At 42.2% G+C, this 23954-nt stretch overlaps 1 protein-coding gene across 2 annotated transcripts in view; it reads left to right on the forward strand.

The window, feature by feature from the left end:
* The first annotated feature begins 1095 nt into the window (after nucleotides 1-1095).
* Nucleotides 1096-23954, forward strand: part of LCMT1 (leucine carboxyl methyltransferase 1) — a 62077-nt gene continuing 39218 nt past the window's right edge. For both annotated transcript variants that reach the window (XM_037127423.2, XM_037127424.2), the window contains exon 1: nucleotides 1096-1365. In XM_037127423.2, coding sequence (XP_036983318.2) covers nucleotides 1256-1365 — 110 coding nt within the window. In that variant the 5' untranslated portion in view covers nucleotides 1096-1255. The remainder of the gene's footprint in view (nucleotides 1366-23954) is intronic.

Genomic DNA, 23954 nt, shown 5'->3' on the forward strand with positions numbered 1-23954 from the left:
ACCTGGGCAATTATTGAGGTGTCTATGAACTCCTTTCCCATTCCCTTTCTTTGTCCTCCAGTGTCCTACTCTCCATTGGCTAATGGTAACAAATACCTGCCCTCCCCCCCATTTCTTTATTTTCCTCTGTAGTATTACCATATTTTGCCATGTATAATCCACTTTGGTGTATAATGCACACCCACATTTTTGGCCCAAACTTTCAGTAAAAAGTCTTTCATTTTAATTTTTAATTCAATTTTAATTTATTTATATTTAGAAACAAAACTGATTATCTTATTCCAGGGTATTTTTTATGTGGATATTGTTATTGCTTTCTAGAGTTACACTTTTAGTGCATAGCATAAATAAAGCAATTAAAATTATATAGATAAGAAATTAGTACTACCCATGTATAATGCCCATCTTTATTTTTCCCTAAAAAATTTGGGCAAAAAAGTATGCTTTATACATAGCAAAATATGGTATTTTATCATTTAGCCTTGCCTCTGTAAACAACATTAATTTTTCTTGTTTTGAATGTTACAAAAATGTATTTCCTACATTTGGTGAATGTTATGCTTCTGAAATTCAGCCATTGATGCTTGCAGCTAGTACTTGTAGTTAACTCATTTTCATTGCTGCATAGTTCTCCATTTGTATGACTTTTCCATACATTCCTTCTCTCATGAAATCTCAAAGGCCATTATGTGTGTAGAGCTCAGCTCATGGCTCAGAAGGAACTCAATAAATATTTGTTCAACTGTGGAATGAGAGTGAGCCCTGATTGACTGTCAAAATGACATTTGTTTTCTCCTCCTAGATTCTCTGCCCTTTGCCCCAGTGCTACTATCCTTCCGTGAGTCAACGACAGTCGTATCCCGGGATCAGAAATAAGAAACCCAGAAGCCTCCCATCGTACCTAAGACTACAATTCCCAGAAAGAATTGAGGTTCCATATCATGTTAATTACAGTTTTTCGCCCTCACCTCGTAACTTCCAGGTTGTGTGGGCGGTGCCAAAGGAGTTGTCCAATAGCACCTCCGCGGACTGAGGGGCGAGGAAGTTGGCCAATGAGCGTCTTGTTAGAGGCTCCAATAGGCGTTAAGGTTGCTGGGAGAGCGGTAGTGGGCGGCCTCCCAGAGCCGCGCCACCAGAGCCCAGAGGAGCGTAGCCACTCTCTCCTAACTTGCTGTAGGCTCCCTAGTTCTCCCTGTGGCTGTTGACCCCGCTTCCATGTACCGGGTGGGCACAGCACCCCGGAAACTCCACGCCCATGGCTACTAGCCTGAGGAAGCCAGCCTTCAACTCCTGCCCTTCTTCCTCGACCGAAACTGATGACGAGGGCGTGCGCGGCACCTGCGAAGATGCATCTATTTGTAAAAGGTGCTTGCGGGGCGCAGCGAGTTAGGGGCTGCATCTCCTCCGAAGTGCTGGGGCCCAGGTGGGAGGGGGGCCTGTGTTTCTGGAGCATGTTTGTATGCCAGCAGGCGCCCTCCAGCTCCTGCGACCCTCGCCTCGTACCTGTGAATTGCACAGAGCGGGGGCTCATTTATGTAACTCATAGTTATCGAACTTCTGATGTGTTCTCGGCATGGTGCAACCTCGGGATACGGTGCTTAGAGTATGATGCTGCTCGAGGCACAGGTGGTCTTGGGCCTTCGTGGAGCTAAAGTGTTGCCGGAAACACAACGTGAAGCACATACTAAGTACAGTCTTGCGTTAGTATAAGCGCAGGTTCTCTTTCTTTAATAGGTTAGTCTACTGGGGGTTGTCAGGATCCCCACTGTGCACCTGAAACTTAGGCCAGTCGGGGGAGATGGCGCGTCCACCACCACATCATATTGGTGTGCAGATCCAGTACTGTCCAGAGCTCTTGCCTGTATGCTTCCGGAGTGTACTCTGTTAGGGGTGTAGTGGGGGAGGGGGCGTTGTGACAGGTATGTCACACACCTGAAAAGATGAAAAAGATAGCATGAGACTTGAGTGTGCTCCATTCATTCATTCAAAAAAATTTTAAAGGATTTTATTTATTTATTTTTAGGCAGGGGAAAAGAGGGAGAAAGAGGGAGAGAAACATCAGTGTGAGGTTGCCTCTCGCGTGTCCCCCCATTGGGGACCTGGCCTACACCCCGGGCATGTGCCCTGACTGGGTATGGAACCAGTGACCCTTTGGTTTACAGGCTGGAGCTCAATCCACTGAGCCACTCCAGCCAGGACTCAGCAAAAATTATTGAGAGCTTATTTTGTGCTAGGCCCTTCAAATGCTTAGGGTGGTGGGGATTCAGTGATTGGGACCACATAATGAACAAGACTGACCTGTCTGACATACAGCCTGGTTGGAAAAGAGGAGACAAATAATTGCCCATGAAATGCATAATTACAATTCAAGCACTGAGAAATACAGCGTTCTGTTAGAGTTTGCAATTTAGGTAGTGATATTTAAACCAAGAACAAAAGGCTAAAAAAATAGTGTAGGAGAATGTTCAGGCATAGGGAGGAAAGAGTGTGTACTGTTAAAAGAACTGAACAAATGCACTGGCTGCTGGAGCCATGTAGGGATTGTAGGGTGGGAAGAACAAGAGTTTGAGAGTGAGGCTTGTACTTTTTGTAGGTTCTTGGAGACTAAGCATAGTGATGCCGAAACTGTTGTGTAAAAACTTGGGCAAGTTACTAAATCAGCCTGTGTTCTCAGTTTTCTGATCTGTAAAGAGATAATAATCATACCCACTTCATAGGTGATTGTGAAGATTAAGTGGTGCTTGGTATTATTAGTTAAGCACTTAGAGTAGTGTCTGTATGTGATATGTGTTAATGGTGGTAGATTAAATAAATAGATAAATACATATGTAAGAATTAAACGCTTGGAGGTGGTCCCTGGTGAAATTTGTGAATTAATTGAATTACACCCAGCTTTATTTCTACCCCAGATTTCATTGCTATTGACCACATCTATAGCACTGTTGAATGAGAAATAATTTTTCTCATGTTGACTGATATTTGCTAAGAGAATCTGCAGTGCCATCTAAATTACGAGAGGGAAATAAAGTAGTTTTCTGTAGCACATTAGGGTTAGGTTTGTTTAATATTTATTGATAATACTGGTTTGCTTAATATTTGTTGGATATGTTTTTTCATACTTGCTTACTTAAAAAATAAATTAGCTATGAAGTAGTTCAGACACAAAGTGCAGAGAAATAGTAGGACTAGAACATGGCTTTCCTTGACTCTTATTGCATAGTTTTTATGATTTCAGTTCTTTGTCTCAGTTTCTAGTGCCCTCTGTGTTTATAGACATCTAAATATTGTAGTGGAAGTTCAGCTTTGGAACTACAAAGAATTTAAGGCAGTATTTTTCAACCCAAACTGTACAGCAGCACGGCCTGTGGGACATTTTAAAAAACATGCTCAGGGCTTACTCCAGACCCACTGAACCATACAGAAACTTCTGGGCTAGATCTCAAGCTGTGGAGACCAGACATGTTGGCTCTGTGGATACATTTCAACAAACTTTTTTGCACTCTTCTTTTCAGCTTACTGGATCAGTTATTTCTGCTATGCTTTTGGCATATTTTTCCTCATGAACTACGTGGTTTTTTCTACCCTTGAGATACTTCCTCTAGCTTCTTACTTCTCAGTTGAGCGTAGAGTTCAGAGTCAGTCAGTCATTCAGTAGTTCTCTTGGCTGTGACTTTATCTACCTTGCCCTCCAGTCCTGATGAACCCCAAACCCTGGTTGAACTAAACCGTCCCTTTTTTTAAAAATTAAAATTAAAATTTTTTGTTCATTACCATTGCACTTTTCTTTTTCGCCTCAATTACAGTGGGTAGAAATCACACAGCAGGGAACTTGGGACTGTGAGTTCATGTCAACCAACCTTACCTGTGCCCTTAACAGAGACTGAGCATTGTAGTATGATTCTCTGGTCAACTCACTTTTCTACTTTCCAAGATACTTAATTCAGACATTTTTCACTTTCCTCAAACTTCTCCTTTACCCCACCCTCCCCTCATTCTCGAGATAATGTGAGTGAAGTTGCAGGTATCACTTAACAAAGAAAATGGAAGCCTTCAGGTTGGAATTCACTAACTTCCCACCAAGAATGTTAACCATCCTTTCCTGTTACAGTGGTCAGTGTCATCCAGCAGAGACCACTGGAAACACACTTGTAGTTAAACAAGTTGGGTTTAATTATTCATTGGAGTGAGGGGGTACTACATGGAGAACTTCTGGGCCCTGTCAGTGAGGGGGTGTTAGAATTTACAGGAGTTAGGCTTTGGTTGGAATATTCTAGGAAGAGCTCAAGGAAGCAGGGATTTGCTCTAGATTGGGTGCTGACAGGAGGTGGGACAGCCCATCATCGAGTACTTCAATCAGTCCTCTAGAAGGAAGTGTGACTGGAGTAAGCAAACACTAGTTCATAAAGGGGCCGTAGTCACTCATCAGGCAGGAGGGCGGGGTGTTTGGTAGTTTGTGGAAGGCATACTGGCCTTGTTTTTGTCTGTTGAGACTAAATTATGAAGTGGTCTTGTTTTGTCTCACTTTGTCACTGTTGCAGCTTGATCTTGTGTTGATATTCTGGAAGATTATGTCCAACAAAAGAACAACATGGCTCTGTGAGGACTAGGCCAGCACCTAAATGTCAGCACTGCTTTTCTGTTGTTCACAAGTGGGTCAGGTGAGTCTTAAGAAGACAGATAGGTGTTTGCTAGGCCACTGGTCCCCAACCTTTTTGGCACCAGGGGCTGGTTTTGTGGAAAACAATTTTTCATGGACCTGCAGTGGAGGGGGATGGTTTGGGTACATGACATTCAAACTCACCTCCTGCTGTGTGACCCAGTTCCTAAGAGGCCTGAACTGGTACCAATCAGCGGCCCAGAGGTTGGGGACCCATGTCTAGGCAGAAGGAAATAGCATGAGTTGAATAGTATAGCCATTGAAGTACAGCCTTCTGTTGGGGAACTTGACATTGGATGGGGATGTGGGTGGCAAGAGAGAATTGAGGAGAGGGTTATGAGAGAATGAAATTTGGAAGCTACTGAGGGTTTTTGTAATCATTTTTTAAAAAAAATATTTTATTTATTTATTTTCAGAGAGAGGGGAAGGGAAGGAGAAAGAGAGGGAGAGAAACATCAATGTGTGGTTGCCTCTCATGTGTCTCCCACCGGGAACTGGCCTGCAACCCAGGCATGTGCCCTGACTGGGAACCGAACCGCAATCATTTGGTTCACAGGCCCGTGCTCAGTCCACTGAACCACACCAGCCAGGGCTGTAATCATTTTTTTAAAGTAATGTTCAAATACAGTAGACTCCGTTTTTCCACCTCCACTTTCACCTGGTGCTACTGAGGGATTTGAAGTGGGGTGTTGACACAGTCTGGTTTTGTGTTTTAGAAAACTCCCCCATAGCAGTGCGAGATATGTTCCCATTTCCTTCCCCACTGCTGCAACCCTTGCTCGGGTATCCTGGCCCACCTAGTGTATTGCAGTGAGTCCTATTTTTCTCCTTGCTTCTAGATTAGCCCCCTCCCCCATCCAAATGTTTATGCTGCGGCCAGGGTGACTTTTAAGAATCACATATCCTGTTACTTGCCACTGAACAGCTTTTGATTACCCGTCAGACACCAGGTAAAAGTCTATACCACATTGCTTGGCACACCGTGCCTTTCATAATCTGATCTTGCCGCCCTGGATATTTCACTGCTCACTGCAAGTCTCCATTTGGTTGTCTCAGAATTATTTCAGATTCATTATTTCCAAAACTGTTCAAGATCACCCTCCTACCTTCTTCTTGCCACCCTCTCTCTGGACTCATTGAGTGGTGCCGTTGTTCATTTAGCTCATAGGGAAAAAAAGGCAGGGTGATCTTGAAGGTACCCTTTCACTTACTCCTGTGCAGCCAGTCACCCAGATCTTTGATTTTTAATATGCTAAATGTGCCTGGAATCTGCTTCCTTTTCTTTACCTCTGCTCCTGCCATCGCCATCCAAGTTAAGGTCATCTGTGGTCTGAGTTATGGCACTAGTCTGCCTGCATGGCCATGCCTGCTCTGACCTGCTTCTACGGCCTCACTTCACCCTACCCCTTCCAGCTCCCCCCCCCACCCTTTAGTTTGTCAGGTGTGTCCTGTTCCCACTCTCCTTGGGGCCTTCCAGCATGCTGCTCCCCTTCCTAGAGTGCTTTCTTCCATCCTTTGCCCGATTAGTTCCATGTCATCTCAGATTAATGCATTCATTCAACATTCTTTCTGAAGGCTTACTCAATTTATAGAGGAACTATTATCATGTGGAACAGAAGTGAATAAAACAGAGCGCTGTGGGGCATTCATTCCAGTATTCCAGTGGGGGAAAGCTGGAAAGCAACAAGCAAAATATCTGGCATATCAGATGGTGGTTGATGCAGTAGGACTGTAGAGGAGATATAATTTGGGATGGGATGGTCAGGGAGAGCTCCACTGAGGTCAGTGCTGGGGAAAGACTTGCAGGGTGTGAGGGAGTGAGCCCTGTGGGTAAGTGGGGAAATAACATCCCATCCCAGGCAGGGAGAACAGAGAGTATGCTGTCCTGACCTGTTACCTGGGGGCCATAGGACAGATGTTGTCCATGGTCCTCTTTTAAGGACCTAACTCTTACTGTGAGATGGGAGCCGTTGGGGGATTTCAAACTGAAAAATGAGGTGACTCAACTTGGGTTTTAATGGGATCACTTCAGCTTCTCTTTTGAGACCAAACTGCAAGGGGCTAGGATGGAAGCCAGGAGGTCAGTTAGGCTTTGGGATATCCCAAGTCTGAGGGGTGGGCTGGTGGTCTGGAGCAGTGTGGTGGCAGTAGAGATGCTGAGGATCTCCGGTAGAGCTAATAGAATGTGCTGGCAGATTGGATGTGGGTGAGGCTGAGGAGTCGTAGATGACTCCAGGGTTTTGGCCTGGCTCAGGTGGGGTTCCCTCAGTCAAGGAAGCCTTTCTGGCACTTACAGACCCTGAACACGTACCCTGTTGTATGTTCTCATAGACACCCTGTACATCTCTTTTATGGTAACCAGCCATTTGTAATTCAGTCATTGTTTAATGCTCGTGTCTCCCACTAGAATAAACATGGTACAAAGCAGGGACCTGTCTACCTTAGAGCTGAGCACATTGTAGACATAGAGTATTTGTCTAGGACTAAAGTGATTAGGAGCTAAATGCAAATGCTCAAGACTATTACCCCATAAGGACTTAAAAATCTGATTTTTTTTTTTTTTAACTGGCTTTGAGTGGTATATGGGTTTTAGAAACAAGACAGAGCTGTAAGGCTGAAATGCCATTATGACAATTATAGAAGTGAATCTGATTTCTCAACCAAATTGAAAAATGTCCCCTCGGACATGTAGGTGGTCACAGGGCCACCTTGTGGGAAAGGTGACAGTGTCTGGGAGGCCTGGCCTTTCCAGCAACTGTATCATCACAGCTGTGCCCTGGATAGCAGGGCTAATACTTTGATCTGAAGTATTTGCTGGCCTTCCCCAGAAAAGACATGCCACTTTAGAACTAGAACATTGTATTGAGGAGCAATTAGCTGCCAAACTTGCCCATCAAGGAAGTCAGATAAATCCTGGATGTCCCCTCGACCCTCATTTTTTTAAAAAAGAATGACTTAAATACTGGAAAATACCTATGAAAGGTAATCTTAGATCTAGCATAGTAATACTCACATCATTTTTTTCTCTAAAAACTTAGTTTTTTAAGTGACAAAGTGAGAAATTTCTGCAAAATGGTCCTCAGAAGAGGTGAGATGCTAATCATAGAATATTCCTGATCTCAAATAGTTCTTCAGCTGGTAGGTAGAAAATCCTACCTTTCTTTACTTTGCATTTCTGTAATCACTAGTGAGACTGAGCATTTTAAATCTGCTCACTATAGTAGATATTTTTTATGAAAATGCTTTCTCCAGGCATTTTCCAAGTCAGTTACCTTTTTCTTGTTTGGTTATTTGTATTTTTATTTCTGCTTTACAAGAACTTTTTATATGAGGTATAGTCATTCTTGTCTCTTGTTGCAGTATTTTCTCTCAAATGGTTGCTTGGTTTTCACTTTATCTTTTCTGTGTGTGTCATAATACAGAACTTGTGAATATTCATGGTGCAGGATCTGACAACCTAATTTCATGGCTTGTGGTTTTGTGTTTTTTTTTAAGATTTTATTTATTTACCTTTAGAGCGGAAGGGAAGGAGAGAGGGAGAGAAACATCAATGTATGGTTGCCTCCCGTGCGTCCCCTGCTGGGAACTGGCCTGCAACCCAGGCATGTGCCCCGACTGGGAATCGAACCGCTATCCTCTGGTTCTCAGGCCTGTGCTCAATCCACTGAGCTATACCGGCCAGGATGGCTTGTGTTTTTTGAGTAATGAGTCGAAGGGTCATTCTTCTTTTTTTCTTTTATTTATTTTTAAGGGAAGGGAGGAGGAAAAGAAGGAGAGAAGCTTCAATGGTGTGAGAGAAAAACATCATCACATACTCCCAACTGGAGATCTGGCCCCACAACCCAGGCATGTGGCCTGACTGGGGATCGAACCAGTTACCTTTTGGTTCACAGTCTGGCACTCAATCCATTGAGCCACACCAGCCAGGGCCGAAGGGTCATTCTTAGTCATTATAACATTTTCTTTTATCACTTTATGGTTTTGTTTTTATGCATATGCTTAAATTATTCATCTCTTTTATATTAAAAAGTAGCAGTTCTTTTAAAGTATGTCTTATTGATTATGCTACTACAGTTGACCCAATTATTCCCCCTTTACCTCTCCACCCAAAGTACCCCCCTTCCCTCCAGTGATTGTCCCCTCTTAGTTCATGTCCGTGGTTGTGCATGTAAGTTCTTTGGCTTCTCCATTTCCTACTCTGTTCTTAACATCACTCTGTCAATTTTGTATCTACCTAATTATGTTTTTAAGTCCCTATGCCCTTCCTTCTCCCAGCTGATAATCCTCCAAATAATCTCCATATCTGTGGTTCTATTTCTGTTCTAGTTGTTTGCTTAGCTTGTTTTTGTCTTTTTAGATTCAGTTGTTGATAGTTGTGGGTTTGTTGTTATTTTAATGTTCATGGTTTTGGTCTTCCTTTTCTTAAATAAGACCCCTTAACATTTCACATAATAAGGGCTTGGTGATGATGAACTCCTTTACTTTTCCTTGTCTGGGAAGCACTTTATCTGCCCTTCAATTCTAATGATAGCTTTGCTGGATAGAGTAATCTTAGTTGTAGGCCCTTGCTTTTTATCACTTTGAATACTTCTTGTCTGTCCCTTCCTGTCTGCAGAGTTTCTTTTGAGAAATCAGCGGGTAGTCTTATGGGAACTTCTTTGTAGGTAACTCTATGCCTTGCTCTTACTGCTTTTAAGATTCTTTCTTTATCTTTAACCTTTGGCATTTTAATTATGTTGTATCTTGATGTGGTCGTGTTTGGGTCCAACTTGTTTGGGACTCTATGCTCCCTGAACTTGTATGTCCATTTCCTTCACCAAATTAAGGAGATTGTCTTTCATTATTTTTTCATGTAAATTTTCATTTTGTTGCTTCTCCTATTCTCCTTCTGGCATCCCTATGATTCTGATGTTGGTCCTTGTAAAGATTTCCTTGAGTCTTCTTAAAGTCTCCTTGTTTTTTGTTTTTTTTTTTTTAATTCTTGTTTCTTCATTTTGTTCTGGTTGAATTTTTATTTCTTCCTTATATTCCCAATCATTGATTTCAATCCTGGCTTCCTTCCCTTCACTGTTGGTTTCCTGTGGATTATTCTTTATTTCTTTTCGTAGAGCCTTTTTTTCTTCCCTTATGCTTTTGCCGTATTCATTGAGATCTTTGAGCATTCTGAGCACCAGTGTTTTGAACTCTGCATCTGATAAGTTGGCCATCTCTGCATCACTTAGTTTTTTCTCTGGGGTTCTGTACTGTTCCTTCATTTGGGCCTATTTCTTTGTCTCCTCAATTTGGCAGCCTGCCTATGTCTGTATATTAGGTAGAACTGCTTTGACTCCCTGTCTTAGCGCACCTGTTAAGTTGTATTGGGAGGAGTCTTGGGTATTTGCCAGTGTGGGCAGCCTGCTTCACTGCTTGTGGCTCCATGTGTGGAGGAGGGGTCGAAGAGGGGACATTGGTGCTGGTGGCTGACTTCTGAGGGCTTGCCTGGCAATTGCCCTGTTTCCAGTCACTTCACCCACTTCCTGTATGTGACTGGCACCCCTCCAGCTTCTGTCCTGGTTGTGGTTCCCAGAGTGGGTGGGTTTGCTTACATTGTGGGCTCTCCTGAAAATCTGGCTCTCCTGAATTTCTTCCGCTGCCTCAACCTGCACTGGTTTTTACAGCCAGAAGTTATGAGGCTTTATTTTCCCCAGTGCTGGAACCCTTGGGTGTGTGATCTGGCCTGGGGTGGGGATTGCTCACTCACAAGGTGTCCCCTGATTTTTATCCACCACACATGAATTTGGGACTGCCTGTTCTGCCTCCGCCTCACTGCCACCAGCTTGCCACTACTGTGCCACATCCTCTCTGCCCTGGCTTCCTGGCTCCGATCCTTCTACCTGTCTGGATAGATATAGTTTCTTAAAATCCTTGGTTGTTGGACTTCCGTACACTTCCATTTTCTGTCAGTTCTGGGCGTTTTTCATTTTGAACTTAGTTGTGATCGTTATGATTGTGCATGGAGACAAAGCATGTCTGCCTGTGCCTCCATCTTGACTGGAAGTTAAAAGCAGCAGTTTTAACTTAGTTTTGTCTCCCAATATTAGCCAGTTGTCCCTATACCACCTATTAAATTATCTATTTTCCCCCATTATAAGTATCACGTGTAATATGCTATAAAATTTATAGTATAAATATACTATACTATAAAAATTTATACTATAAAATTTATACTATAAATTTTATAAATTTTTATATACACTTTCACACAGCAGTGGCTCTCTTGACTTCCAGCTGAATTGGCTTTTGTTTTTCATTTTGATGCCTAAAAACTATAAATTAGTTGTGAATTAATTCAGAGCTCCCGTAGCTTGCTTGGCAGTGTAAGAGCAGGTTTGTACCAGGGAATTTCAGAGTTTTCTTATTCTGTTTGGGCACCTCTGCTCCAGGAAGAAAGAAAAGGAAGGGATATTAGCAAAAGACATGTGTCTGAGTTGGTCTGTTTTCATTAGGAAAGCAGTAGATTTTGGGGGAAGGCCTATCCCAGCTACAGGAAAGTGTGGAGGTAAGAGTTTCTAATAGGGCAGATAGATGCTTCAAACAAAATTGGGGTTCTTTTAGTAAGGAAGAAGGGCTGAGTTGATATTGGAAAGGGAACTTGAAGGTCCTGCTATACTTGTATTCCTCATCTTCCCCCGCCCCTAGAATTTCCCCAGAGTTGGGGGAGTGGAGGAAAAGGGAGAGGGAAGGGAAGAAAATGAGAAAGTAGAGAGGGGCACAACTTCTATATAATTAAGAGCTCAAGTCATCAGTGTTCAGTTGACAGTTGTATATATCTGTGTGCCACCACTCAAAACAAGATATAAAATATTTCTGAAATTCCACAAAGGTCCCCTTTATCCCTTTCTAGTTAGTCTCCTTGCCCCCACATCACCAGCATTTTCTGATTTCAGCTACCATGGATTAGATTTACCTATTCTTGAACATCATATGAATGGAATCGTGCAGTATGTATTCTTTTTCTTTCACTCAGCATGTTCTTTGAGATTCATTCATGTTGTCAGAGATAAAGCCAGATGCTAGTTAAAGTAGTAAGGTCAGATGTTCAAGTTTTTATATTGCAGGCCAAGTTTGCAGTCCTGTTGAGAAGACAGCTGAGAAGAGCCTGGCTCATGTTTGGTGACCAGAGAATGTTTGTCCATGTAAAGTCCAATAGTTCAGTCCTTTTTACGCTGTGTGACCATACTCCAATTTGTTCATCCATTCACTGGATGGTGGACATTTGAGTTGTGTCCAGTTTGGGGCCATTATGAATAGGCTGCGATGAACATTCTTATATGTCTTTCATTTTTCTTGGATAAATGTATGGGTAGAATTGCATAGTCATAGGGTAGTGTACATTTAACTGCCAGACTAATTTCCAAAGTGGTTTATCAGTTTACACTTCCCACCAGCAATGTGTGAAAACTCCAGTTTCTCCATATCCTTGTCAATATTTGGTATCATCCGTGGGTGTGAAATAGTTGTCATTATGGTTTTGCATTGCATTTCCCTGGTGACTAATGCTGCTAAACACCTTTTTATGTGGTTATTGACCATTCCTACATCTTTTGTGAACTGCCCAAGACTTTTACCCATTTTTATTGATGATATGACTTATACTGGAGTTCATTATATACCTGTTTAGCTTTTTGTCAGGTAGATGTATTGTAAATATGCATTCATGTATAGGAAAATGAAATTTAAAATATTATTTATAATAGCATCAAAAATATGAACTGCCTAAGACTAAATTTAATGAAAGTTATGAAACACTTTTACACAGGAAACTGTAAAACATTGCTGAGAGAAATTAAAGAAGACTTACATAACTGGGATGTACATTGTTCATGCATTAGATGACTTGGTGTTGGTGAGATGTGATATTTTGGTTCTCCTCATATTGATCCATAGAGTCAGTGCAATCCCAATAAAAATTACATCTATCTTTTTTAGAAAGGAACAAGTTGATTCTAAAACATATAGAAATGCAAAGGATCTAGAATACCCCAAAATTTTTTCTAAAGAAGAACAAAGTTAGAGGACTTAAACTGCTTAATCCTACTTAATTCAAAGACTTACTGTAAAGCTACTTAATCAAAACAGTGTGGGTTTGGCATAAAGATAGGGAATTCAGAAATGGACTCACATACATACTGCCAGTTGATTTTGCCCAGAATGCCCAGTCAATTCAGTGTGGGAAAAGAAAGTATTTTTAAACAATCATTGTATATCAGTTGGATGTTCAGGGGGAAACAAGATAACCTTTGAGTCCTACCTCATTCCACACACACATATTGATTAGGGATGGTTCATAAGCCTGAATATAAAAGCTAGAACATAAAGCTTTTATGTGAAAACAAAGGGAGAGTATCTCGTCATACACACTCACCAGTAAGGAAAAATAGATACACTAAGAAAATGATTAGGCAAGCTGCAGACTGCAAGATAATATTCAGAATACATGTTCTTAAGTGTTTTATTTTTTTCCAAAAGTACTTCAGCATGGTTCAGGTCTATGTATTTTGCTATATTCCGTATTCACTATTTTTTATTAATGTTAGATAAGGAATGTTGTACCAGGAGACTGGTGATTTTTATTTCACCCTCTTGTGAATGTCGATTCCTTCTCCATTTACGTCTTGCCCACTATACAGTGACTGCTTACAACAGACACAGTAGATTTTACACAGTAAATTTTAGATCATAATAACTTTCAAAAGTAATTAGATATTAGGTAACCCAAAGTACAGTACCAGGACACAAACATGTGAGACTTTTTGGTTACTGAGGCTCAGTTTTTTTAGGTGATTCAACTGTTAGGCTCTGTAGATCTACCTAGGAAAGCAAAAAGAAGCTTTTAAGAGCTCACAAGAGGGGGGAAACAAGTCCAAACTCTGGTTAGTTATGGGGTCTTGCCCTGAAGACTTTGTTTCCTGGCTTTCATTTCTAAATCAAACATAAAACCAATAGGAAAATAGAAACAAAAAATGAAACTAAAAGAAACTGAAACAAAACTAAAAGAACAACAATAAAATTTAAATTTATTCTTTTTTTGTTTGAAGAGAGGGGAAGGGAGGGAGAAAGAGAGGGAAAGAAACATCAGTGTGTGGTTGCCTCTTATGCACCTCCTGTTGGGAACCTGGCCTGCAACCCAGGTATGTGCCCTGACTGGGAATCGAACCAGCAACCTTTTGCTTTACAGGCTGACACTCAGTCCACTGAGCCACACCAGTCAGGGCTAAAATTTAAATTTATAGGTAGAATGTATCTTAAAGACCACAAGTATTATGTAATAGAAATCCAAAGCTTGAAAATGAATGCTAAGACTGTTTGGTTGATTTTTGCAATTGCATATATGCAGTTGCATATATATATGTGTGTTTATCTACACATACAGAAATACACACATCTATACATATATTCACCATACATATACCCGATACAACCACATATATATTCATACACACATACATATATGAGGAGGGACCCAACAAAACTAGAATTTATTTATAAAAAATTGTGTACTTACATGTTTAAACTTTAGTCACTTCAGAGTACTCCCCATTTGATGCAATACACCTATAGAAATGTTTTTTCCACTGCTCAAAACAGTTTTTGAATGTGTCAATTTTGATGCCTTTTAGTGGTTCTGCTGGGTTTTTTTGTTTGTTTCACCTCTTCCATGTTGGCAAACTGTTTCCCTTTGAGAACTTTTTTCATCCGGGGAAACAAAAAATATCGCTCAAGGTGAGATCGAGTGAATAGGGAGGGTGGGGCACAGGGATCATGTTGTTGTTTTTGGTCAAAAACTGTTGAACACTCTCAGCGTAGAGTGGTGTGGACCGTGTGCTTGTAAATCACCCATCATGAAATGGGCAAATGCATTGAAAGAGTCTTCAGAAATATTTCACTGAAGCCAAATGCAGCCTCTCACAGCAGCGCCAGCAGGTACACTGATACAGATGGGTTCCTGGAACACTCACCTAGCAGGGGAAGCCTGTACTGCAAGGGGCCCATCTTCCAGAAGATAATCCTGTTTTCTTGGAGTCCCTCCTCAGTATACATGTACACCTATATCCCTACACACATACATATACATTACACACCCACATGCATGTCCATACCTGCACATCTACATAATGCCCCTGCATGTGTACACATTACATAGGCACATACATGAACATACATACACATACATGGAGGGGACAAAAAGTAGGTTTACAGTTGTCAGTCATATGTTTTGAGTTAATAAAGCTATTGTAGTAATCATAACCTGTATTTTTCCATATGAACAACTGTAAACCTACTTTTGCCTACCCCTGTATATACATATACATGTATACACATACACAGATGTGCATGTGCACACACACAAATACATGATACACATATACATGTACACACATACATGTATACACACATGCATATCACATGCACACATACTATTTAAGCAACTCAGTGTTGGGGCAGAGGTCTAAATCTGGGTGGGTAAGTAGTTGTGACAAGCAGTAGAATTCATTTCTCCACACTTGCTCTTAGCTTCTGCGTAAAGCAGTGCCTTCCTTGGGGTTGTTGCCAGGGTTACGTGTTTCTGTTAGCGAGTGTGATCTGAAGTACCGTGGGCCAGCTGGGCCTTGATCTTTAGTGGCTGGGAGAGCAGGGAGGGCCTCTGCCCATTCCCTGAGTCCCCATGAAGAAGTGCCCATGGGAAGGCATCTCCCACTTTCACATGAGGCCCCATCATTGCTACAGATACGCAGCCTGTAGGAAACAGTAAATGTCTGGAATGAACAGGTGGTTAGAACTGATTATTGTTTCCCACGGGAGGAATGCAAGATGATTTCAGGCAGTACAAAAATGGATGTTTTACATGTTCATAGTGAGGAACTTACTAGTGTTGTTAGAAGAAAACAGTAAATAGCATATCAGAACTGAGTACTAGAGAAGTTGAGTTGATTTAAAGATATAGTAAATTGAACAGGTGTTGTGTGAACGTCATGAAAAATTTAAAAACATTAGTGAGTTAAATGAAGACAGAAAATTTTTGAGGCCTTTCCAAATCTGAGATTTTTTGATTGTTTGAATCTTTTTTTTTTTTTAAGATTTTATTCATTTATTTTTACAGGGGAAGGAGAGAGGGAGAGAAATATCAATGTATGGTTGCCTCTCATGTGTCCCCTACTGGGAACTGGCCTACAACCCAGGCATGTGCCCTGACTGGGAATCAAACCGTAATTGTCTGGTTCGCAGGCCTGTGCTCAATACACTGAGCTATAGCAGCCAGGGCTGAATCTGGGTTTTAAACATAAAATCAGGATATCCACATAGAGTGGATGTTCTCTGCATTTTGGGAACAGAGGACTGTGGTGGAAATGCACAGCAAAGCTGGATGCACAGTGTCAAGGTGTGGAGATAACTGTTACCATTCTGGGATCTGCTCTGGGCTGTCTTTATATACATATGTATTCATTCTGAAAAAATCGGGAAATCCTGTGCATAGGATTCTGTAGCCTGCTGTGTTTACCTGTTACTGTAACTGCAGGTTCAGTGTTTTTGTGGAAAAATCCTTGTGTTCATTCTTGGTTATTTCCTTAGGGTACAGTCAGATTGTCTGGTCAGTGTGTGCTCATGTTTTTCTGGCATTTTATTCTTGTCACCACAAGCCTGAATGGTGGTTTCCAGGGAAACACAGTGCCCTCTTTCCCGCCAAAAAAATTTTTTCCCTGCTTATTGATAAGGCTGAGCTTTTTGTGTGCTCATTGGTCAGAAGTTTCTTCTTTTGTGAATGACCCATTTTTGTCCTTGGTCCATTTTTTGGTTCTGAGATACTAGGGTTTTCTCCTATTTGTAAGAGTGCTTTATATTTTAAGAATAGTAGTGCTTCGTGACATGCTACAGAAGTTTTTCCTAGTTTCATGTTTGCCTTTTATATTTGTTCATGATATATCAATGTACTATGTTTCTTGTTGTGTAGGCAGTACTGTATTTGATTGCTTCTGTGACACATACATTCTTGCATTTTAACTTTTTTGAAATCAGATGGGATGTATTCTTGGATAAATCCTGCAGTCACTGTCAAGTCATGTTAGAGGTGTCCTTATCTGTGCAAGTGATGTGGTTGCTCTTCCTGGTGGCATCTAGACAGCTGTGACCACAGCTCCCAGTTCCGTTAGTCCACATACCATTTAGGGGCCATTTGGGGAAGGAGCACAAATCCTGGTTGCTGTTAGAAAACCATCCACCAATACCTTCTGATGACAGCAAGAAAGAGCAGTATCAGAACTTAAAGAGAGGAGCAGTTGCTTGGAAGAACACTCCAGAGGAGGCGGAGATCCATCCCTTAAGAAATGCCCATCACCAAGGCACTGAGGTCAATACAGTGTGGAAACGCACAGACATCCTAAATGTGAAGGCTCAAGCAGCTCATTTCACTCGTCTTTTTTCTTTTTTAAATTGATTATGCTATTACAGTTGTCCCAATTTTTCCTCCTTTCTACTCCTCCACCCAGCCTGCCACCCCCTCCACCCAGCCTGCCACCTCCCCAGCCCCTGGCTGTCCCCCGTCCTTTGTTCATGGGTCATCCATATAAGTTCTTTGGCAACTCCATTTCCTATACTTGCTTTTAACATCCCCCTGCATATTCTGTAGTGATCAATTTGTACTTCTTAATCCCTTCACCTTTTCCCAGACCCCACTCCCCACTGGCCACCATTTCAGTGTTCTCCACATCTATGATTCTGTTTCTGTTCTGCTTGTTTGCTTAGTTTGTCTTTTAGATTCAGGTGTTGATAGTTATGTATTTATTGCCATTTTATTATTCATAGTTATGATCTTTTTTTAAATAAGTCCCTTCAATTTCATGTCATAATGGTTTGGTAATAATAAACTCCTTTAGCTTTATCTTGTCTGGGAAACACTTTCAGATTCTAAATGAAAGATTTGCTGGATAGAGCAATCTCGGATGTAGGTCTTTGGAGTTCATGACTTGGAATACTTCTTTCCAGCCCCTTCTTGCCTGCAAGGTTTCTTTCGAGAAATCAGCTGATAGTCTTATGGGCATTCCTTTGTAGGTAACACTCTCCCTTCATCTTGTTTTTTTTTAGGATCTCTTTATTTTTAATCGTGGATAACATAATGATGATGTGTCTTGGTGTGTTCCTCCCTGGGTCCAACTTCTTTGGGACTCTCTGAGCTTCTGGGGCTTCCTGGAAGTCTATTTCTTTTGCCAGATTGGGGAAGTTTTTCTTCATGATTTGTTCAGATAAGTTTTCAATTTCTTGCTGTTGTTCTCCTTCTGTCACCCTTATAATTCATATATTGGAACGTATCAGGTTATCCCAGAGGTTCCTAAGACTCTCTCCACTTTTTTGAATTCATGTTTCGTTCTCTTCTGGTTGGATGTTTATTTGTGGCACACCCTTTTGTTCCAAATTGTTGCTTGGAATCCTGGTTTCTTTCCTGTCACTGTTGGTTCCCTGAATATTTAGCTTTATTTCATTTTGGGTATCTTTCATTTGTTTTTTCATTTTTCGGCCAAGTGCAATCAGTTCTGTGAGCATTTTGATTACCAAGGCTTTAAATTCTCCATCAGATAGGTTGGCTGTCTCCTCATTGCTTAGCTTTCTTTCTGAGGCTTTGCTCTGTTCTTTCATTTGGGCCATATTTCTTTGTCTTGGAGCAGCTGATATGTTGTAAGGGGACCTTAGGTATTTGCCAGGGCAGGGCAACCCTGTTTGCTGCACTGTGGTGCTGCCTGAGTGAGAGGGGCCAGAGAGGGAACAATGCAGCTCGCTTGCTTGGCTCTAGCCCACTTTTCAATGAACTCTCATGTGAGACTGGGAGTTTTTCTCACCGCAGCAACTGCTGTAGTATTCCACAGTCAGCTCTGAGTCTCAGTTTTGCCATGAGCCGGCCTGCCTGTGTGGTCCGCTGTGGGTTCTTACTGGTCTGGTTGTTCTGGTAGAATTTTTCTTTAATTGCTTGGTTGTTGGAGTGTCATGCAGTTTGATTTTCTGGTGCTTCTAGTTGTTTATTGATTTTTAGATTGGTTGTTATCCTCATTTTGGTTGTGTGAGGAAGCAAAGGGTTTCTACCTATGTCTCCATCTTGGTCGGAACTATGGAAGTTTTCTTTTATTATTATTTCAAATAGGTTTCCAATTTCTTGCTCTTTTCTCCTTCTAGCACCCCTATGATGTGAATGTTGGAACATTTGAACTTGTCCCAGAGGCTGCTTACACTATCCTCGATGTTTTGGATTCTTTTATCTTCTTGCTGTACTGATAGGATGTCTTTTTCTTCCTTATATTCCAAATCACTGATTTGATTTTTGGCTTCATCCACTCCCTGTAAATTGTTCTTTTTTTCCATTAGATATCTTTCATTTCTGCCTGGGTCTTTTTTTATTACTTTGAAGTACTCACTCACTTCCTTGAGCATCCTTACAAGCAGTGTTTTGAACTCTGCATCTAAAAGATTGCTTATCTCCATTTCATTTAGCTATTTTTCTTGAGTTTTATTTTGTTCTTCCATTTGGGCCATGTTTCTTTGTCTCCTCATTCTGGCAGCCTCCCTGTGTTGGTTTCTATGTACTAGGTAGAGCTGCTGTGTCTCCCTGTCTTGGAAGTGCAGCCTAACGTCGTAGGTGTCCTGTGGGGTCCAGTGGCACAGCCTCCCTATCAGCCAAGCTGGTACTTGAGGTGTTCCCTCCTTGTGGGCCGAGTATTTCCACCTCTTGTAGATGAGTCTTGATTGCTGTCAGCAGGCTAACGGGAGGGATTTACCCAGCCCAGACAGCTGGTAGGACTGGCTGTGACCCCTGGCCAACAACTTCCTCCCTCTTTGGCTTGTGGAGGTGGTTGGCTAGTGGTCTAACCTGGTCTGTAACACTGCTGAGTGTGCAGGTTCTGGGGTAGCCCAGGTGGTGCAGACCAAGGTCAGCCTCCACCTGTGTTCTCTCTGGGGCCCCTTGGCTTAAGCTATAAAGCCATGTGGTGCGAGGGGGAAGGGTGGTTTGGGCTCAGCTGTTGCTTGTTTGCAGGGGATTTAGGAAGGTCTGAAACCAGACCTCACCAAGCCCTTCTGTATGGAAGAGCCACCGATACCAACTTGGGTGGGCCTGTAAGTTAAATGGAGTAGAGCCTTAGGTGCTTATCAGGGTGGGGCCCAGGTTGATGTAGATTCACATATGGTGCACCTGCACTGTGGCTCTGTGTGGAGGAGGGCTTAGAAAAGTTACAATGGCCACTTGCTACAGTCAGTCTGGCAGGAAGCTGTCCCTCTGCTCTCGCCCTGATGCTAAACACTTCAGTTTCTCCTTATATGCCACTGGTGCTTTTCAAGGTTCCGCCCCAGTCCTGGAGCCTAGAAGGAGCGAGTCTCAGTAAGTACGTGTGTGTGGTATGAGTCCCTTTAAAAGAGAATCCTGTAGTTTCTTCTGCCAACCCAATTTCTAATAGTTTTTATAGTCAGAAGTCATGGGGACTTAAAATCTTCTGGGCACTGGAACCTGGCCTGGCGGCCTGGTGTGGGGCTGGGGTCCCTCGATTCCAGCATATCCATCCATTTTATATCCACCACATGGGGGTTTGCGAGCAGCCAGTTCCACGTCTTCCCCCCTCCATCCCTTAAAACTCATCTGGATGAACGTGGTTTCTTTAATTCCTTAGATGTTGGACTTCCATACATCTTGGTTTTCTGACAGCTCTGAGTGACATTTGTTTTGTAGTTTAGCTGTACTTTTCTGTGGTGTGCGATGAGGCGAGCTGCATTTACCTGTGTCTCCATCTTCCCTCTTTTCCTTTTTATGCCTGTTATGATAGTCTGTCCAAATAATACTTTCGATAAGTACAGAAGTAAAATTCCTAAGTGAGAATAAAACATTAAGTCAATTAATTGGCAGTGGTTTTTTTTTGTGTGTGTTACAACTGAGGGTATCTTAGATATAATGAAATATGGCATATGGTTAGTGCAGAAAATTTTAAAAATATAGATTACTAAAGAACACCAGAAATCTCATAGATAATCGTTGTTAATATTTGTGTATGAATGCTCCAGTGACTCCTCTATGTAAAGACATACCCACATGTATTTATGGGCGTATACACTATCTATATTTCTGGTCTTCCCTTTTTCTCTTAACAGTGTATTTTGAATATCTTTCTATGTCCAATTCTTTGAGTTTACAGATTAAGTGTCTGGTTAGTATAGTATATAGATACACTATAATTTGTTCAGTTAATCTGCAGTTAATAGTTTGTAAATTCTGAAACTTGGTGCCCATCTCCCTCCAGAACTCCCAGGAACAGTGCCATCTTCCTCTTCTTCCCAGTCATGCACTGTGAATCTTTTTATCTTGTCACTCCGATAGGCAAATCAGTAAGATCCTTTTTCCTCGGAGCTGGGAAACTACTGGCAGTCATTTGAGGGCCTGAGGACCGACCAGAAAGGAACTTGTTAGAAACACAGGGAAGTAGCAGTCATGGGAACTAGTGATCAGACGTACTTGTGTTTGCGTGGGCGCATTTCCCCAGCCATCCAGTGTACTGTGAGGTGAGTCCCAGGCTCCTGCCAGGCTCTGTGACCTGAGCCTGCTTCTCTCTTTAACCTCCTCCCTAGTTTCTCCTGTTTTCTTGCTGCTCTCCAGTTCCCCTGCCTGCCTCCTGCTCCTGGGACACTTCAAGTCCACTCCCACACCAGAGTGTTTCTGTTGGCTCTTCTGCTGTCTGAAATACCTTTTGCACAGTGACTTTCTATTCTTTGGTGCTCAACTTGACCATCCCCCTTTCAGAGATGCTTTCTATTTTACCTTCTCTCAGTGACATCCCTTTATTTTCCATATTCTTCATGCCCTTTATTGGCCACAATGTCATATCTTTGCCTCTGGTCCTTCTTTGTCTTGTTCTGTACTGTATCCCCAGTGCCTGGCATTGAGAAGACACTCAATAAATATTGCTGTACTGAATCAATGGTATAGAATTGACAGATAATACAGAATTGAGAGGAATAGGAATTGCTCCTTGTTACCCACCAGGGCAGTAATAGTCCAACAAGAAATGCTTGGAGCGAGGCCAACTTATCAGCTTTCTAGCAGTCGCTTTGCAGTGGAGTTGTTACAGAATAAGGCACCAGGGGTTGGGGGGACAATTATTGGTCTACCCAGGGATGCCAAAAACTGTTACAGAACCCACACACACGGCCAAGGGGGGTCATGATATACTGTTTACCGAAAGGAGCCCTCCTAGGTTCGTTATGTCCGCCACCAGAGAAAAGACATCTCTCAATGCCAGAGATTTGTGAAAAAGAAAGGAAATGTTTACTTAATGCTATACAGGCTTAAAGTAGTGACCTAATGTCTTCACCAAAATATCAAAGTCCTTTTGGATACCCACAGGCTCCCACAGTGCAGTGCTTCCTTCTCCCCCTGCCCTAATTTGGGGTACCACATCTCCTGAAAAGAAGCACATTTCTGTGTTTCAGGTTGCCATCCAGGCAGGATCTCTAATTAATTCAAAGCCATGTGGCACTCTCTCATGGCCTACTGGCAAAAGTTCTTTCACCCTTCTTCTAGGCAAAATCTTTCCTGCTTCCCAGGTCACATGGCCAAAGGGAGCACCCCAAAGCTGTGTGGCCCTCTCCTACCAAAGATGCAGGGGTCCCCACTCTGGCCAAAAGTGCATGGTTTTCCCCTCTCAATGGCTGCTGCATCTGGGTTTAAGTCTTCGTGCCAATCTTCCTCTGCAGCCCCATTTCCAACTCCTCCCACAATCAGCTACACTTGCCAGCACTCCTGTATTCTTCCAGCTTTACTGGGCTGCCATCGTGAGTCTGGGCAGGTGTGGCCCCATGGCGTGGAGCCAACCATCTCCAAGCTCTCATGCAGGTGCTGTAACTTGGGGGACTTGTCCCCAGTTACATCTTGGGTGGAAGTCACTTCCATCCCCCTGGCTCAAAGCATGGCCACAGCTATGTAACATATCTATGCAACCAGTTAAAGGTTATAGATATGTTAAATGACCATGTCAGAGGTTAGCTGCAAAGCTGTTGCTGTACAAAACAGCTCTCAATGGCCCTGCTCCATTTGTCCCTTCTCTCAACTCACATCTGTGCGGGGCAGGGTAGGGGGGCGGAGGGTGTGAGGACATCTTACATGTCTTCCTTATATTTCCTAGACACCTTGAATTCTGGACCCCATTCCAAATCCCTATTTGGGGCCCCCCTGTTGGTTGTACCCTATAACAGACTGAGTGCTTTCTTCGTGAATCCTAGTCCAGCATTGTCTTGATAGCATTAAAGGAATTCTTGTACTGGATGTTGGGGTTGAGTAGATCATTTCCAACCCTTCCAACCCTCTTCCAACCCTTAAACTATTTGATGAGTATTCTTTTTTTTTAATATATATTTTATTGATTATGTCATTACAGTTCTATTTCCCCCCTTTCCCCTCCACCCTGCACACCCCTCCCCGACCATTCCCCCCTTTAGTTTATGACCACGTTCTTTAGATTCTATATTTCCCATACTATTCTTGCCCTCCCCCCTATCTATTTTCTACCTACCATCTATGCTACTTATTTTCTGTACCTTCTCCCCCCTTCTCCTTCTCCCACTCCTGTTGCTAACCCTCCATGTGATCTCATTTTTATGGTTTTGCTCCTGATCTAGCTGTCCTCTTAGTTTGTTTTTGTTTTAGGTGTGGTTCTTAGTAACGGTGAGTTTGCTGTCCTTTCACTGTTCATCTTTTTTATCTTTTTCTTAGGTAAGTCCCTTTAACATTTCATATAATAAGGGCTTGGTGATGATGAACTCCTTGAATTTGATCTTATCTGAGAAGCACTTTATCTGCCCTTCCATTCTAAATGAAAGCTTTGCTGGATAGAGCAATCTTGGATGTAGGTCTTTGGATTTCATGACTTGGAATACCTCTTTCCAGCCCCTTCTTGCCTATAAGGTCTCTTTTGAGAAATCAGCTGGCAGTCTGATGGGAACTCCTTTTTAGGTGACTGTCCCCTTATCTCTCACTGCTTCTAGAATTCTCTCCTTCATTTTAATCTTGGCTAATGTAATGATGATGTGCCTTGGTGTGTTCCTTCTTGGGTCCAACTTCTTTGGGACTCTCTGAGCTTCCTGGATTTCCTGGAAGTCTATTTCCTTTTCCAGATTGGGGAAATTCTCCTTTATTATTTGTTCAAATAAGTTTTCCACTCGTGGCTGTTCCTCTTCCCCTTCTAGTACCCCTATAATTCGGATGTTGGAGCGTTTAAAGATGTCCTGGAGGTTCCTA

The sequence above is a fragment of the Artibeus jamaicensis genome, unplaced genomic scaffold (assembly GCF_021234435.1).
Source record: "Artibeus jamaicensis isolate MK-2021 breed Jamaican fruit bat unplaced genomic scaffold, CSHL_Jam_final contig_700, whole genome shotgun sequence".
NCBI lineage: Eukaryota > Metazoa > Chordata > Mammalia > Chiroptera > Phyllostomidae > Artibeus > Artibeus jamaicensis.